The sequence below is a fragment of the Dipteris shenzhenensis genome, chromosome 25 (assembly GCF_047967505.1).
Source record: "Dipteris shenzhenensis isolate YYH24624 ecotype China chromosome 25, Dip_SZ_1.0, whole genome shotgun sequence".
Taxonomy (NCBI): Eukaryota; Viridiplantae; Streptophyta; class Polypodiopsida; order Gleicheniales; family Dipteridaceae; genus Dipteris; species Dipteris shenzhenensis.
The window spans coordinates 20,450,918-20,470,100 of record NC_141620.1 but is presented as its reverse complement, the minus strand read 5'-3'; the positions used below and the strand labels follow the sequence as shown (position 1 = coordinate 20,470,100).

Here is a 19,183-nt window from a genome sequence, read left to right as displayed (position 1 = left end):
AGTCACATACTCTGGAATCTGGTTCATAAGCTCATCATCTACGAGCCCACATTGCAGCTGATCCCTATGAAGTCTCAGCTATCTGACATGGTGAAGTACATAATTCCTGGTTGTCTTTTCTTTTTTTCCTTATCACCAGGTCAACGAGAATGTGAACTCTTTGGTCCCTAACTTCTCCACAACTTCGGAAAAGATCATGGAACCAAATAACAAATTATTGAAAGTGCAATTACAAGAAAGTGGGCAGGTGATGACATTTACAGAAATACCTGTCATCGAAACTTAATTAGCTCCCTCAGCTTTGGTAGCTGGACCCGCATGGAGCTTCGGTCCCGACGCTTGCTTTTGGTTCTTGCGCTTAGGACAATCATTCCTAGTGTGGCCCCGCTCCTCGCATATGAAGCAACGTCCTTCTTTCTTTAGCTTCAAGGTATGAAGGAAACGGGCACGACCATTTTTCGCTTGAGTCAAATGTTTCTTGGAGGCATTGTCTAAAGACTTCGACTCCCCGGTACCAGTGGTAGACTAAAAGAACTTTTCCTTGTTCTTCCCACCCGTGTCGGCAACTGTGGTTCCCTTTGCGCTGGCCATGGTATCATCATAGATGCGCGCGTAATTCATGGCCTCTTGCAAAGTTGTACACTTGTTCTTGATTTGTAACTTGTACGAGTCAGGCAAACCATCCACAAAGCACCTAACAAGGTCACTGGATCCATCTTTGTAGCTTGGACATATTGAGGGCTTTGAGCTTGCCTACGATATCGTAATCTTCCTCCTTCAGAAACTCCTTCTTGAAGACCCCTTCGAATTCTATCCATGTTGCAGGCTTAGGTCGGAGTTCCTTCCACCACAATAAAGCCTTTCCTGACATAAACCCTGCTGTGAGCTGTATTTTCTTGTCATCTGGGTAAGGGTGAAACTGGAAGTGTACTTGCCACTTGTGCAACCAAGTGTCAACAACCTCCTTGGTACGAGACTTCTGATCTCCGAGAAAAGGATCTAGAGTGATGTTCGGACCTAACACTGAAGCCATGGCATCCACATGTGTGAGCGCCTGAACAGTGCTAGTCAAAAGTGTGAGTGTAGTCTGAATCCCTTGGAGTTGCTGTGTCAACCCCGTTTGATTTGTGTTAACCTGCTCAAACTTTTCATCAAGAGCAGTGGTGAATTCACTAAAGGCTGACTTCGTAATCAAATCATCGTAGAGGCCTTGGTCATCTTCCCCATGGTAGTTCATTTCTTGACCACCCATAGCGAGATCGGGTCTACTGAATCGGCCATGAAGGATGTGGAGTGAAGGAGCTCTGAAGGCCAAAGGGAAGGGAAAGAGAATCGTGAGGAAAGGAGTGGACAGCAGTGAAGACGGAATCCAAAGCAGGCTGCAAGCAACAATCTGCCAGGAGATTTCGTCAGGAGGGAGAATGATGAAGCAGAGGGGTAGCCAGTTGGCGAACTGGAAGGCGATGAGAGGGGGGCTGTTCTGAACTGAGAATTGCGATGAACCAGCCCAAGCTAACGGGTTGTAACCGGGGATGGCGGAGGGTTAGTTAGTTGCACGAACTCATGGACTGCGAGCTTAAGCGTGAGAGATGGCTGCCTGAACAAAGAGCGCCATAATCCAAGCTTATAGCAGCCTGCATGCCAAAAAAGCAGACCCCTACTTTTGGTAGGGCTTTTGCTTTTTTTAGCTTTCCAAACCCAATTTGGATGCAGCTTTCCCAACCTGATTCGCATCCAAGCCAGTCCCTTGAGACTGTCATCTACTGCACACTACCATCATCACTTCCGCCATCAACACCGCTCCCTAATACACATCCCGAAGGATGCACTTGGCCTTCCATCCCGTCCTTGCTCTCGGCTTCCCTTCTCGATCTCACTCCTACTTCTTTCCTGTGCCAACTCCTACAACTAACGATCTACACCATAGCTCTTTCCCTTACAGACGCGATCTTCCTCCCGGCCTCTCTTCCACTCCACCTTGCTTCCTGTGAATTCACCCCTGCTCTCTCTCTCTCTGTCTTTCTTTCCCCATCTAACCACCACCCTTAACGATGAACCATAAGGCACGTGCAGGGTAATGAACATGAATTTCGAAATTAGGGCATACCTGGAGAAAAAATAGTCCGAAATTCTCGCAAAAGAGTTCCTACCTCAGGAGTTGGCTCTGATACCAATTGACACGACCCCAGCACTCCTGAAACCTCTGACCTGCAAGCAAACACAAGAACACTCCAAACGTGAAGAAACTGAGCAGGCTGCTCACCACCCAACCATGACATCTACGGGATGCGATCCCGAATCAGGAGATGTCCCCTCCGAGCCACGAGCTAAGCTACTGGCACGAACTCCCAACCAGATCCTAACCAGCCTCCCATACCACCACGTGGCGCTGTGAAGCTTGGGATCTACTGCTGGGCCTTGGGCTACGCTATGATGCAGGCGTGCGTCCGCGACTCAATCTAGGATCCAACCTAGCACCAGGGAACGAGACTTGCTCCCATCGGCTCCCTGAGAGCTGAACCCCTGGGCCCCTTATATAGACTCGGGCCCCAAGCACCAAAAATAGCGAAGACCTCTAATTGGTTCGTACCCTTGCCACTCAACCCGAGAATCAAGCCTGCCTAACTCTAAGCCTCCCCAGGCTACCTGAGCTAGTCTTGTGTACCCAGTACACGTCAGATACCAATCCATGCACATGACAATATATACATATATATATATATATATATACATATACATACATATATATATATACACCCCCCCCCCCCCCACACACACACATATATATATATATATATATATATATAGAGAGAGAGAGAGAGTCTCACCTTCAAAGGGGTGGAAGATGGATGATTTCTGAATTATACTAACAAATGTTGGCAATTCCAACTTCCAGAACTCTAACGAAAGGACAAAGGTATAATATTCTACCTGTAGCTTTCCCAATACCGAGGCCCACTCCAATTGATGAGTAAGAGAATGACATGACAGCCGCAACTATTGATAACCACCATAGCTTATTAAAATCTGGAATCTGAGAAAGAATGATCTGTACTGCTCCAAACAATATCATGTATGGGTTGTTAGAGATATGGCATGGCATTTTTTCTCCCTCTTGATGGAAACAGTTTGACCGGCGAATGGCACTGCATCACAGAATGAAGAGAAAAACCGGAAGTATTTTAGGAAAATTGCTTCTAATAAAGGATAAAATTAGGCACACATTCCACTCTCTATGCTCATTCCTTAACACACACACTCCAGGCACACAGTGTTGATATTCCTCTTACAATAGTCCAGGGATACATACTGAAACAAAGTTCCAGTAATAAATTATGCATTTCATGCTATGCAGGACATATCTCTAGACTAGCACATGCAACACTTCATCCAATAACTTACACCATGCTTATTGAGGCAGTAATTGTGTAGCCAATTGCAGTGCCAACAAGATTGGTATATTGCACCAGTCCACAAAGCCATATTTGAAGACCTCCTGCAAAAAATAAATCTTGGATATTTAAACCAAGATGTTTGCATAGAGTTTTGGCAAGAAAACCATACACTTTGAATTTTAAGTATTTAAATTTCTTTTGTGTGGGCCATGAGTCACCAATTTTTTAAAGGTATAGGTGTGTCTGATGCCACATCCAAGCTATAAAGCATCTTTTGACTATTATAGCCCTTATCAGTCCCTCGTTAGCCAAGAAATGCTAGTATTAAACAGAAAATATTTAAGCCTTCAAGTTAAGTATAATGATGTTTGCTGCCTCAACAGCCACAAACAAATTCTCATTTGAACACTGCTTCAGACCCTACACCTACTGTTTGAAACCAAGTGCTGGGTACAACTCTCATGAGCACATGGGGGACAGGTATTTACTTTCAGCAGTACAAGTCCCAGCTTTTCCCTTTCATAGGGCTCTTTACTTTGTGTATGTTCTTGATCCGCACACGACAATGATTGACTTAAACAATGCCTCATTCAGACACTGCTGCAACTGATCACAATTGAAAAGTGTGTGAAGGGGAGAAGTAGCTTCATGCTCAACTGCCACAAGTACATTAAAAAAGCATTTGTTCTACTAGCATACAAGACCTACTGACCTTTAAGCAAAAAATAAGTGCAGATAAGATGGAGGAGATAAACAAGGAGAAGAAGTGATGGAATGTATCAAAAAAACATCCACGGCTGAGCACTGATCCTAGCCTACAAGCAAGATACGTCATAGAGAAATCCATCAATAAATATATGCTTTGTCAACCAACCCTAAAGGAGTGGGGCTAGGGGATGACCACCCAACATAGGTTCAATACCAAGAACCACCCTCGAGCCTAAGTTCTAGACTACCATTGTGGGGGCTAGTGTATTTGAGAGTGTGCTATTTACATCCTAGCACAAGCCTCCATACTTGAATCCAAACCACACCAAGGCAATATATATGGGACTGACATTACATAAGATCTATACATTGAATCTCTCTATTCTATTTATAAGCCCAACTATGCAATATTTACTTTCCAACGCCATACATAGCCCACTTTTCCAAGAATAGCCCAGCTATTCTAGACGAAGTCTTCCTAACGGATTTAGATCTCATCCAATGGTAGCACTAGTCTCAACACTAGGTTATTGCCCACTCTTGTTCAGACTGCACTTGTATCCCTAGGTTAAAAAGCATGTAAGGCTCAATTGACCTAGACCCTAATCCTTTTCTCATTTGGCTTGACAATGGTTAGCCCCATTCGGGAAGTAACATTATTTCCCCTTAAAGGAGGATAAACGTACGCATTAATCACATATGAAACCCTTTTGCTAGAGATCCGTGTAACTTAAAAGTTCTATTGAGATATCAGGACCTAACTGTTCCTTTAAGAAACTTATATTTCAAGGAAGATGGTCCCCGAAATAGACTTCACTTGAGCATACATACATTAATAGGAGACCATGATGTCCCATATCACCATGACAAAAAAACTTTTTCGTAAAAAAACTTGGGATCCTTTGTATGAGAAGGTGGGAAACACCCACAACCTCATCTATCTTCTTCCAAGCTATAAATATATCTGTTGCTCCCTACTCAAACTATCACAACAGCATGTTTATGCAGATTGTGACCTACCGTTGGGGTAAAGGCCAATGGCCTAGTATATACCCCTTTGTACCATACATATATAATAAGAGCTTACCTTGATCTGGGTGAGTTAGCACCCACAATTTCGGTGTTCTCCCTTTCTTTGTTGCTCTCTGATAAGACCTCCTCTCCATCAATGTCTAGCCATTTAAATGAGTTTAACACAATTTTCAGTCAACTTTTAGCTCAGAAAATTGCCTTTGATGACTCAATTAAGGCAATGTTCTTATTAGTCACACTTCCTGAAAGTTGGGACACTTTTAGGACTGCTATAAGCAATTCAGCCCGTGCAGGAGGCCTGACAAGCAGTGATGTTGAGAGTAGCCTTCTCACTGAGGAGGTAAATAGAAAGAACAATGCTGGAACTAAAAGTTCAAGTGCTCTCAATGTGAGAGGGAGGTCATATTCTGGGGGGAAATACCACCATAGAAATACAAGGAAGTCTAGAAGCAAATCTAGAGGAAAATCCCATGCCAAAAAGGATTTGAAATGCTTCTATTGTGGGAAGAAAGGCCATTTCGAAAAAGATTGCTACAAATGGAAGAACGATAAAGGCAAAGGCAAAGCTAATGTGCAGCCCAAGAAGGAAGAGAAATCCACGGTCAATATAGAAGAAGTGAATTCCATAAGTAACAATAGTGATGAGGGTGACATTCTTTATCCCTCTATGTTTGAGCATGCTTTTCTTGTGACTAGTGATGATGCATTGTCACAAAATTGGATACTAGACTCAGGAGCATCTTTCCATGTCACTCCACATAGGGAGTGGTTTACCATTTATGATGCAGGAAGGAAAGGAACCGTGAGACTTGGAAATGATTATCCATGTGACATTGTTGGAGTGGGAGATATCCACTTGTCTCTTCCTAATGGTTCTACATTTGTACTCAAGAATGTTAGGCATGTTCCAAATCTGAAAAAGAGCTTGATAAGTACGGGACAGCTTGATGATGATGGCTATCATGTGTTTTTTGACAACAATACATGGAAAATTAGCAAAGGGTCACTTGTGATTGCTAGAGGTTCCAAGCATGGAACGTTGTACTCAATGCATGTGTTAGGCATAAGAGATAATGTAATCAATGTGACCGAGCAGCCATCCGTCTCTTTGTGGCATCATCGGTTGGGACACATGAGCATGACAGGAATGAAGATACTTTCTAGTTTGCAGTATGTTCCCGTGTTTAATTTTTCAGATTTTAGCATGTGTGAGCATTGCATGTATGGGAAGCAAACACGGTCTTCGCATAAAAAATCTTTGGGCAAGAAGAGGCTTGAACCATTGGAGTTGGTTCACAGTGATGTGTGTGAACCTATGCCTACTGTCTCATTAGGTGGCACTTCTTACTTTGCTACTTTCATTGATGATGCTACACGGAAAGTGGGGGTCTATCCTCTTCGGAAGAAGAGTGATGTCTTTGATGCATTTCAAAAGTTCTTAGCATTTGCTGAAAATCAATCGGGCAAGAAGCTCAAATGCTTGTGCACTGATAATGGAGGAGAGTATACCTCTCATGCATTTAAGAATTTTTGTGAGCTACATGGCATCAAGTGGGAGTTGACTACTCCTGAGAATCCTTCTCAAAATGGGGTTGCTGAGAAGATGAATAGAACTATTCAAGAAAGGAATGTAAGCATGCTTTCTAATGTCGGTCTACCTCATGGCTTTTGGGCCGAGTCTATCAAGACAACAGTACATCTTATCAATAGATCGCCTAGCAAGGCACTAGATGGGAAAGTGCCAGAAGAGGTTTGGTCAGGCAAGCCACCATCTTATGGGCATCTTCGTGTATTTGGCTATGAAGCTTATGTTCATATCCCTAAGGAAAAACGCAGCAAGCTTGATCCAAAGTCAAGGAACTGCATTTTTCTTGGATATGGTGATTCAGGCGAGATGGGATACCGATTGTGGGATCCAGAGGCCAGGAAGATAGTACGCAGCCATGATATTATCTTTAATGAGGACAAGATGCACAAGAAGCCAGAAAAGACTGTTGAGATACGCAGAGTGGTGTTTCAAGAGGATGGACAACCACCATATGAGAGGCATGCACAACTTGTTCCACATGATAGAGGGCATGGACAGCCCATAGATCGTGAGGTGGGAGAGCCACATCTAGGTGGACAACCTCAGGTTATGCAGAAAAATCAGTTGGGACAGCAAGATGCTCATGGTGAGCAAGTGTTGAGACGTTCCACTAGAGTCTCATGACCTCCACAAAGATATGATCCTAGGGAGTGGTACCATAAGTTTGATGCATTTATGCGATCCCAAGGGTACACATGGAGTGAGACAGATCATTGCTTCTACACAAAGAAGGCATCAGATGGTAGCCTTGTTATTTTGATTTTATATGTTGATGACATGCTTATTGCTGGGAAATCTACTTTGGATGTGGATGCCTTGAAGAAAAGGTTGCATGAGACCTTTGACATGAAGGATTTGGGTGATGCCAGGATTTTTCGGGATAGGAACAAGAAACTCCTTCACTAGGATTGTTCGGGATTGGAACAACAAACTCCTTCATTTGTCACAGAAAGAGTACATTAGCAAGGTACTTGAGTATTTCAATATGGAGAGGGGGAAGTCCATAAGTACTCCGTTGCCTCCATATGTGAAACTCAGCCAAGCGGACAGTCCTAAGTCAAATGAGGAGCGGGCTGAAATGGCAAAGATACCTTATGCATCCGCAGTAGGAAGCTTGATGTATGCCATGGTTGCTACACGTCCAGATATTGCTTTTGCAGTGGGAGCTGTTAGCAGGTATATGGCAAATCCTGGCAAGAAGCATTGGGAGGTAGTGAAAGGTATCATGAGATACTTGAATGGTACAAAGAACATGTGCATTTTCTTTGGGAGGAAGGACACATGGATATGCAAATGCTGATTTTGCAGGGAATGTAGACACCAGGAGGTCTACTACAGGATATGTTTTCTCATTCACTAGAGGTGCAGCTTCATGGGTCTCTCGTTTACAGCCATGTACGGCTTTGTCTACCACTGAGACAGAGTATGTTGCAGCCACTGAGGCATGCAAGGAAGCTATATGGCTTACTCGTCCACTGGGAGACTTGAGCATTGCAGGAGAGGTTCCAGTTTTGCACTGTGATAGTTAGAGTGCCATCCAGTTGGCACGGAATCCTGTCTTCCATGCGAAGACAAAGCATATTGATGTGAAGTATCACTTCATCAAAGAGGTGATTGAGGACAAGCGCATCCAGCTTGTCAAGGTTCACACAGATGAGAACCCTGCAGATCTTCTTACAGAGAGTCTTTCCTCAGAGCGGTTTGCACATTGCAGAGTATTGATAGGTGTGGATGACATTTGGATGCCCATCTTCTCCCTTAAAGGCGCATTGGTCTTTAAGTGGGAGGTTGTTGGGGTAAAGGCCAATGGCCTAGTATATATCCCTTTGTACCATACATATATAATAAGAGCTTACCTTGATCTGGGTGAGTTAGCACCCACAATTTTGGTGTTCTCCCTTTCTTTATTGCTCTCCGATAAGACCTCCTCTCCATCACCTACGATCCCAACATGCTTTCACTTTGCAACTTTCTCACCAAGTCATTTGAGCTAGTAAGTTTCCTTCCTACAATCTATATTAGTGCTTCTTCTAGTTCAGAGTGGTCTAACAAGTTGAAATTGGCATAATTGTCATTTTAATCTCAAATTGTTGAGTTCACAGTGTAGGCCTTCCTTTCCCCACTAGGTCTCAAACTCCCAAAACTTTGTTTTCCAAAACTTTCTTTCTCTTAACATTCTTCCTCTTTATCTAGTTGCTTGTTGATGTTAATATTCCCTCATAAATGCATTGATGATGATGATGATGACACAAGAAGCACCAAATGGCAATGCCACACCATTCCACAGATTAAGCTTGGCCACGGCAGAAGACCTTAGGCAATACATGAATGACATTCCCCATGTGGTGGAAAACTTTCAGCCTCTAGAGTATTGGATTTTGGGCTGGGAACCGTGAAGGCTGATATGTAGGAACTGGAGGCTAAGTGCAATGCTTTGGATGCCGAGAAAGTACAATGGGAAAGGAGCAATGACAAGGCACCACAAGAGCAGAGAGAGAGAGAGAGAGAGAGAGAGAGAGATGCTAAGAAGGAAGTAATTTTGATGAAGGAAATTTTGGTGGTGAAAGACACAAGGATCATGGGGGGAACTAGGGGGACATGAGGTGTGGCACAGGGCAAGAAGAGAGATCTGGCTGCATGGGAACAAGAGTTCCGGGAGGAGAAGGATCCTAGGAAATGTAGCAAACTGGAGATAGAGGCTAGAGGGAGAGGATGAGGTAGAGGAAGGAGGAAGACGAGATTGGAATCTCCATGAGAACGTAGGGAAAGGGATCAGAAGAAGGAAGAGTGGAGGTGTGGATGGAAGGGGGTTGGATCATTTCATTTGTTTATGAGGTGGGGACAAGGAAACATGTCATCATCCCATCCTTTCCAATTCCTAAAAAGGGGGTCTCAATGTAGCTCCCGAAGTCTTTAGGCCATGGAGAAAACATGGTTATTCCCTTTCTAAAGCCATTGTAGACCAAGTGGTCTAGGATGGAAATAATGACGATTCCCATCCTTTAACCATCCTACTCTCATCCATGTGCTAAGGCCCTAAGTCCCTGTCTCCTATACCCTTGCCTCTCTCCCCCCCCTGCCATGCCCTTCTCCCACCTAACCCCATCCTAGTTCTTTTGACTCTTATCATATGGTGGGATGGGAATAGGATAGAAAACATTTGAATATGGATGGAACACCTTTTCCAATTCCCACCCTATATCCTCCCATGTGCTAAGATTCTTTAGCAGGAGAGGTGCCATAAAAGATCTCAGGGATCAGAGCAGCAAGAGCCATGCAATCCACAGCAGGTACAGCCTCACCTCCCAACTCCACACAAGCCTCCCTTTGCCTTGCGCCCCTCATTCTTGTTGATGTACTTTCCCTTTGCAAGGCCTCTGCACCTGAGACTCATCTGAAAATCCAGCTGGCACATCAATTCTGTGAGGAAGCTCAATGCTGTTAGGTTCTCCATGAGGTTTCTAGGGACAGCATATTGGGGTCAGCCACCACCACTCAAACCTTCAGGATTCCATCCTCCATGAGGACAAAAGCTGACTATGCACCAATGGATCTGATAAAGTCATGGCACTTCTGTGAAAAACGCAGGAAATGCAGGGTAACCAATGACAGAGGAATGTGGTGCTTCATCTTCACATCATCATCTGTAAAGCCATGGTACCAATGGACTACAAGGACTAAGGGAGCACCTGGTTCTCTCCTCCATGAATGGTAACCTAGTCCAGAGTCTTGATGCACATGCTGGCCTGAAACGAGTCCCTAACTTGATTGAGTTTATCTTTGAACTTCATGTACTAAGCTCTCGACCTGTTCATCAGTGTTGCTTATTCTAGGCAGAGAGGAGGATCTTGAAGGCAGTGAGAATGGAGCAAAGCCGCCATGAGGCCCTTAGCCAAACCAAAGGTCACCAAATCTAGGCTGTTCCACAGAAACCAGATAAGCTTCAAACTCCTGCTTGGGAAAGAAAAAGGAGGCAGGGCAACGAAAGAGGTGCCAAGGGATGCAGAGGGCCCAGGGAGAAGAGAATGGAGAGTGAAGTAAGAGGAGCAGAGCGGAAAGCAAAATCAGCTTTGGTGTGAAGAGGCTTTCCAGGAGGTTGCAGAAGGGGCGCGAGGGAGAACAAATCAAGCCCCGAGAATACAAAATGACCTTTAAAATGACATTTTGAGACGAAAACTCCAAATTATGAGTAACTTGAGACCACATTATGGAAGAAATTCCAATTTCCTTGCGTTGGCCTGAAGTACACTGCGAACTTACAGACTGCTCTTTGGCGAATTACGTTGCAAGCCTTCCAAGGGAAAAATCATAAATGAGATCAATCCAATAATGCAAATTTTAGGCATTTCCACGCAGGTTATGCTCGATCACACAGAATGAGAAGCGATGCAGTTTGTTCAGCGAGATAGAAGGTTTGATTTGAGATTATTATGTTTCCTTTTTTCTATGATTTCTGTCCAAGATAGGGATAAGTGGAGAACGAATAAAATTTTAAGATGTTGAGTGGACCTAAATTGGATCTGACAGCGTCCATATACGTGTAATTCCGCTTCCCTGTGATAGGATCTGGAGATCTGTAGCAATCTGCAAGTAAAATGGATGTATAGTATGTCACGACTGCAAACAAGAGCAGGACCAGTGGCCCTGCAATCCAGCCCAACTGAGCGATACTCCATGGCAAAGAAAGTACTCCTGAGCCTATGACCGCGGTTATGATGTGAGCCGATGCTGTCCATACGGTCCCTACAGACAAACACGAGATTGATGAGAAACGTTGGTGAATTGACGAGAAAGGAAATGCCTGTGAAAAGAAACCTTGCTTTAAATCTAGCCACGTGTTTCCATCTAGGTCCGTAATTTAAACCAAACTGCACGCACAAGCTAAGTCGATAAAAATTACTGCCTGTTCAACGTTGAGCACCATGGCACCCTACTTGGAATTCTGAGCAGACTGAGAATCCAATTAATGACTCATGTTGCAGCGAATCTGACCTCCAAGTACATCTTACATACGGAACGCAAGCTTTCAGAGCACACAGGATAGACTTTGAGGACGGACAACGAATTAGAAACGCAGTTTTCGATCGATACAAAAGGAGGGATCTACCAGTCCGCCTTGGCTGGCCATCGTCGTCTCGACTAGTAGAATGCGTCAATTCCTCCTCCGGTTCGCCATATCCAGATTGAGGAGAGGCCGCAGTGAACTTATTCGACTGGGGTGACGTGTGGAGGACATTTGAACGTGAAGGTGAATCTACATGAGCCATCGAAGGTACTCTTACAAGTCTCAAGATACTTCCCTGCAAGTTTCTTTTATAAATGGGAGCGTAGTGTGCTGATCAAATGCAATCTATACTTGTGCACGCTCTTGGTGTAGACCGGCGATAATGCACATGGAAAGGGTGTGAAATGTGCAGATTGTAAAGAAGAGGAGCTCAAATGAAGACTTGGGGTATAGCCCACGAATTTGTCTACAAAGTTTCTCGTGCGGTTTCGCCCACGAATTTGACCCGTCTACAAAGTTTCTCGTGCATGGTACTGGCCACAGAGAGAGAGAGAGAGAGAGAGAGAGAGTGTGTGTGTGATTGAGTGGGAGTGGGAAACGGAATATTGCTTTCTACAGTGCTAGCAATGCGGCAACTTGAAGCCGGGACCAGAAGAAGCCCAGCTACACTCTTCAAATATACGCATGCAGGAGCTCATCAGGAGTCAAGGTCTCAACCGACAACGTTCAACAAAAGCGGGACGACAGCTGAAGCTGAGCAGCTGAGGCGGAGGGTCCTGATCCTTCAAAAAGGAAGATGTTGAGGGACAATCTTATGACAAGTCAAAAGAGTGATACAGAAAGCCTTGAGAGGAACCGAAGAATTGAAAGGAAAGCTTGTGTGGGTGAGGAGAGGTGCATGCAGAAGTAAAATAGATTCTATAATGAAGAGGGAATCAAACTCAATCAAAAGTATGAAACTGATCCTACGAGAGAATAATGATGATGAGGAGGATTCAGGAAATGATGTGATGTGAATGATATAGCCAAAAAAACAGGAGCATGCAGAGAAAGTATAATAATAAATTTAATGGGCTGTCAAGATCCACGAAATAGATTGTTTTTGAAATGGACTGTGGTCGTGGTTGTCAAAGTTGGACGACAAGAGACGTGATCTTTTGACCTTACCAATGTTTGATTGACACTTTGTCTATCAGACGATGGTTGATTGATGATGATAATTTATGGTTTGATAATTTGATAAGATGATTTTTGTAATCGCCCATCTTTGATTGATGATAATTTATGGTTTGATAATTTGACAAGATGATTTTTCTAATCGCCCACGTTCTTCTCATGCGATGCTTTGATTCATCAAATTTTTATATGAAATTCGAATTCAACGTTCTTGCAGCAAACTTTGCAGCAACCTTTTGCATCGCCAACTTTCGTATTCGCATCGTCTCAATCCAACGACTCATTCTTCTTCCAATTCTCGTAGAATTCGCATCCGCATTGTATTGCCTTTCCCCGCCAACCTTCCTTGAAGTTCTGTCCATGATTCATCTTCTCCACTTTACAATTTTTGATCCGCTCCACCTTCCGCATCCTGCATTATTCTTCTAGTTTTCTGACTGCGCCCTCGTTCATCTTTTAATCCATTATTGCCGTTTCCTGACTGCGCCATCGTTCATCTTCATCATCCATTATTGCCGTTTTTTCTGACTGCGCCATCGTTCACCTTCGTCCATGCAATGCATCACCACACCCGCCTTTCTCTGCTCCTTCGGCATACATTACCCTCCGCAACGCTTTTACCCCTAGCCATCGCCAATAATCAACTTTGAACTTTTCCCCGCCGGCCGCTTTGCCCTTTTGTCAACCCACAACAACAAAAACGGTCGCTGTTCGCGCAACGGCAAAAGAAATCGAATCTATCAGCCTCCCATGTGCAAGACTGCAAGCAGCCGGCCAGCTCTCCAGACTCCAGTCTTCTTTTCTCGAAAAGCTGCTCTTGCCGATGAGGTTCCTTCATCCGGCCGCACTAGCTACTGTTCACCATAGCCATTGACGCGTGTATGCACTTCCTCAATCGCCTCAGCCGGTCGCCTCACCGTGATCTGCCCTATCTACAGCTTTTCCGCGTGGATTCATCCGGAGAGGGACAGCAGCTCCCCGAGCTGGCCTTCCACGTCTTGCCCTGTGGCAAGGTCGGTTTGGACTCTTCTCTCGCGACGCCGGCTCTTACTTACACGGGATTCACCGTATCATCGCAACCGCCAAGCTTCACCATCGCAATGGTTCGAATCACCACCAGCCGCTCTTCCGACGCTGCAAGTCGCCGATCTCGCACGCCCTTCACCGAATCACCCCCAAACAACTCGAGCTTCACGAGACGATCGCAATTTCTCGGAATCACGATTCGTTTGGACGCTTGCAGGGCGATGCTCCGCGATTCACCGAATCAACTCCAGAGCTACGCGATCGAAATTCCACCGAATCATCAACCAGCGCCATCACAGGAGCTGAATGCTGACGCGAAAGGGACAAATTGGAAGAAATAGAAAGAGAGCATGTGGACGTCTAACATCCCACCTGCCAATTTTAGATTGAAGTTCCCAACCAATAATCAATTCCTTAAAGGCAGAGTGTCAAGGGATGATAGGTTCGAAGTTCCCAACCAATAATCAATTCCTTAAGGCACAGTGTCAAGGGATGATAGGTTTGAATTGCATTCTCAGAGTAAACTCAGAGCGTTTACTTGAGCATGCCCATAGATCATGAACGGGCAAGATTTGTCCAGCCCAGATGACCCTTAGTCTAGATGAGCTGTAGTCTATAAACACCCAATGGGGTTGGAGCAAGGATGTATCACGAGTGGTCTTCTATCTCAGGAAGCATGTATGGAAGCAATGGTGTACTATCTGAGAAAACTTGGTAACTAGCCCATAGGCCACTTCCAAGTTGCCAGGATCGATTATCCCTTGAGATGCAATGCCATGAAGACTCTGAATTGAAGTGCCATAGGCCAATAAGAGTCCAATTCGAAGCAAGTCCAAATAGACGTGGAACGTCTCACCTACCAATTTTAGATTGAAGTTACAACCACCTGTTTTGTGTTCCTTAAGCCAGAACGTCAAGGCATTATAGGTTTGAGTTGCATTCTGAGGAGTTCAAAATGGGGTTGGAGAAAGGATGTATTATACGGAAAGAGGAAAGCAATGATCTACTATTTGAGAAAGGATGTATCGAGGAGGAGGGGAATAGTGCCAACATTGTTTAGTACAAGCGACTAAAACGTGTGGGTGTGTATGTGCTAGTCCTGAGTTCAAGCCCTAAGGGCAACTCAGGGCTTTGTCTTGGTCACCTCGTTGTTGGCACTTTCAAGATTTCAGGACAACTCAAAGCAATGGTCTACTATCTAAGGAAACTTGGTAGCTAGCCCGTAGGCCCCTTCCAAGTCGTCAGCATAGACTATCTCCCAACATGCAGCGGCATGAAAGACTTTAAATTAAAGCATGCATACGGCCAATAAAGAGAATCATAATGAATCCTATCTGCTAAAATGGACGATTCACTGACATGACGGTTTAAGGAAATTTCGTTTGTGTGACGACGACAATGGGGATTAATCCTCTATCACTTAAGGACGTTTACATGTAGCATCTGAATGATCCCAATAGGACCAAAGTTGAGAGGGATGTGACTAAAATTTTCAAATTTAAAAGTACCAACTATGTTTAGACCAACCTAATTGCTAGAGAGGAAAAGAGGAAAAGAGGAGAAGGAGACATATGCCCATGCATAAGCATAAGCATAAGAGATACGGAAAGAAAGCATATGCTTATGCTTATGCATGAGCATATGAACATAAAAGAAAAAGAGAGAAAGCTTAAGCATAGGCAAATACATATGCTTATGAAAAGAGATCGAAAGAGGGGAAAGAGGGGGAGAAAGAGAGAGGAAAAGAGGAAAAGAGGAGAAGGAGACATATGCTCATGTATAAGCATAAGCATAAGAGAAGGAAGAGGGAAAAAGAGCATAAGCATAAGAGAAAAGGAAAGAACGGATATGCTTATGCTTATGTATGAGTATATGAGTGTAAAAGAAAAAGAGACAAAGCTTAAGCATAGGCAAATACATATAATATGTAGACTGATTATAAATTATCTTACATGGGCATGTGAAATAGGTGGATATCTCAAAAAGAGATCTCCATATCGAGCATCGAGAAGACGGGTGGAATCCATCGAAGCCGTATGCTTGCTTGAGAAGCACTTTCCCTCGAGCATTATGACAACTCAAGTGCACTTGCTTGTGCACATAGTTGATGAGGTGGCCATTGCAGGTACCGTTCATAGTCGGTAGATGTTTTTTCTCGAGTGGTTTATGAAAACTTTGAAGGGATCTGTAAGACAAAGAGCAAGACCATAAGCAAGCGTGGCAGATGGATGGCTTGTGCAAGAGTCATTAGTATATATCACGGAGTTTCTTGCATCCACGGATCTCGATATGCCGCAAGCTTGGCATAACAAGGATGATGATCGCATCATTGGCGAGGTTCCCCAAGGAAAAAGGATTGAAAGAAAGATGAGCGAGAGCAAATAGAGATAAGTTTTGTATCCTCAATAGCAAGGAGATGCAGAAGTGGATTGAGAGATATGAAGCGGCCAAAGCAGAAAGAAAAAATGCAAGGACGAGATTTAGAGTAATGTACAGGCAATCATAACCATATCCACAGGATCTGGCTCTTCTCCCCACTCACGTGTCACTTGATTGGCTACAACTGGCTCTACGTAAAGCCGAACGTGATGGAGAGACAATAAACGAGCGCGAGTGAGAGTTATCATCTAGATGTATGATGCATGTAAGTTTCTTACCTCTTGACGTAATTAAGTAATTATTTGTGGCAATATACACTATAGAATAGATGCATCTTCATTGTTTTAATGATGCTCTTTTGCAGTACAAAAAGTACAGTGCATTATGGTCATATGGATGACATTTTCACGTGGAACGCATCGATTCAAAGAGAGTCATGTATGAATGTGGAGTCATGGCTAACTTCACACAAGATAGCTGAGCAAGTGCTTCGGATATCAATCTTCTCTCCTCACAGTTGAATTATTGTGGAACCATACGTGAAATCTATGAAGTTGATTTTAGACGATTTAGTATTTTCATTCTTGATGTAAAATGGTTTAGAACTATTTACAACGGTCCCCATGCGACAATGAGAAAAGATAGTAGCAGTTTCTTTGCAATAGACTCCACCAAACTTTGGACCAGTGAAAGTGATACTTCTGTTCTTCTCGAGCACTGTGAACAGGTGCATACTAATGATTTAATTAATCGAAGCTTTCGTTTTTAAAGATCCATTGATACATGTACTTAAGCATAATTTCATATATATAATTGATGGCATTTGGCACCCACCTTCAATATACGTGGTTTTTCATTCGGATTGTTCTGATCCAAGATGGTGGTACGTGATTCAAGTTGCACCATGAAGTAAGCAAATTTTTGAAGATAGAGATGTGGATATGGAGATGCCACTCCCAATGCTAAGCAAATTTTCGAAGATAGAGATGTGGATATGGAGATGCCACTACCAATGCCGGATCCAATTTATCCAGATGAAGAATATGAAGATCACAATATGAGCCAAGAGGAAGATGCACATAATGACATCGTACGGGAGGAAGATGGAGATCACGATATTGAGGAAGAAGACGATGATCATCAAGAATCACCACACTTTATTGAAGAAGATGATCAAGTACTCTTATGTGAACATACAATGCTAGAGTACGATGATGATATAGGAGATCAACTCAGTATAGAGTTAGAGATAGACTTGTTTGGCGCATTAGACTTGGCTCAGGATAAAACCGTTGATGCAAATGCTCTTTATTGATTTTTTCATCTCAAACTTGGACATGATATATGAGCTTTAAAGGCTTGATGTACATGCTCTCGTACTTTTATTTTCTCAAAAGATCAAACATGTATGAAAATTAAAAAAATTTTATCATTGGGAAAAACTATCTTTTAAGGTCGGTATGGGAAAAAAAACTCTTTGTAAAACGTCACTATAGAAAACTATCTCAGTGTCACTATATAATGACCATTACCAATCTGATAAAAGTCGCTATATAGCAACTTTAGGCAAATGTCGCTATATAGCGACGTTTCACTAAAGTCGCTATATAGCAACCCTTAACGAACCCCGCTTCCAATACCGATGATTAGCACCCCATGTACGTTAAACGTCGGTACTTAAGTGTCGCAATAGGATCCGTGTGTAATAGTGTGTGTGTGTGTGTGTGTGTGTCTCTCTCTCTCTCTCTCTCTTTCTCTTTGAATAAACTATCTCCCTCACACAAGTGACAAAATCGCTCTCTTATGCATACGTAAGAGACAGCACAATAGAATGAATTGTTAAGGGTAAGAGTTGTGAATTTTGAATAAACTCTCTCCCTCACATAGAATATCTCTCTTATGCATATAGAAGTGACACATTGAGAGAGCATAAGACATACATTGAGTTGTCAAGGCTTACAAACTCTCAAGGGCCAAAGCGTGATTGGGTATCTTTTCTTTCTACTAGGTTCAAGTAATATCTTGCACATGGGCAAATTGCTTAAGCCATAATTTATGCATTCTTGAATGGATTTTAACAAAGTTGAGGCTTAGAGTAATCTATATATTCCAATGTTTACTATGATGGCACGATGTAAAACGTTGGAATCCCTACTACATCAAGATTTTGTTCTACTAATATATGCAACTAATAGTAATTGGAAAGCCTCTAACACGATCTTCTCTTTTTTTCTTTTTTCTTTTTTTTTGGGGGGGGGGGGGGGGGAGTCTATTAATATATGCACCTAATAGTAATTGGAAAGCATGTAACTTGATCTTTTCAAAACGAAAGGCAACAAACACTCCTTAACACTTGCTATCATTTAGTATGACATTGTGCATTGTAGTACTACAATTACTCACACATTTCTTTTTTTTTGGGGGGGGGAGGGGGGGTGAGAGACAGAGAGAGAGAGAGATGATGATGAAAACAACATGTTTACACGTTACACGTATAATTCCCTTGGTAGGAGCTCCAGGTTTGCACTATACTTTTTACAATTTGTTAAATGAGCAATCAAAGTTGTACTCTCATGAGACTCATTGTACTTGAGATTTGTAGTAGAGAACCCTACCATAAGGATTGGGTAGAGAAGACTTGGACCTATAGAATATTCAAAGCCCTAATACAAGGGCATGTGCTTCTGTAAAGAGTTCACATAGACTTTGACTTGATCACTTGGAATGCTTTAATTGACATGAAATGTGGTTGTACCAGAGCATATATACATGTAGATAGATGTACAAATCCTTATCATGTGTTGTGATGGTAAGCAAATTTTATAATTATGCTTTGTTCAAAGGGTAGCCTTGAGTGCCATCACATTAAATGCA

The 19,183-nt window shown here is 43.1% G+C and overlaps 1 protein-coding gene across 1 annotated transcript in view; it reads right to left on the bottom strand.

The window, feature by feature from the left end:
- LOC147885580 (amino acid permease 3-like) overlaps positions 1 to 12,350 on the bottom strand; it is a 38,519-nt gene extending 26,169 nt beyond the window's left edge. Inside the window, exons 1-4 of the mRNA XM_087396822.1 lie at positions 11,831 to 12,350; positions 11,233 to 11,466; positions 3,403 to 3,496; positions 2,932 to 3,146 (exon numbers count right to left, since the gene is read on the bottom strand). Coding sequence (XP_087252948.1) covers positions 2,932 to 3,146; positions 3,403 to 3,496; positions 11,233 to 11,466; positions 11,831 to 11,990 — 703 coding nt within the window. The 5' untranslated portion in view covers positions 11,991 to 12,350. The remainder of the gene's footprint in view (positions 1 to 2,931; positions 3,147 to 3,402; positions 3,497 to 11,232; positions 11,467 to 11,830) is intronic.
- Between the last annotated feature and the right edge of the window lie 6,833 nt (positions 12,351 to 19,183).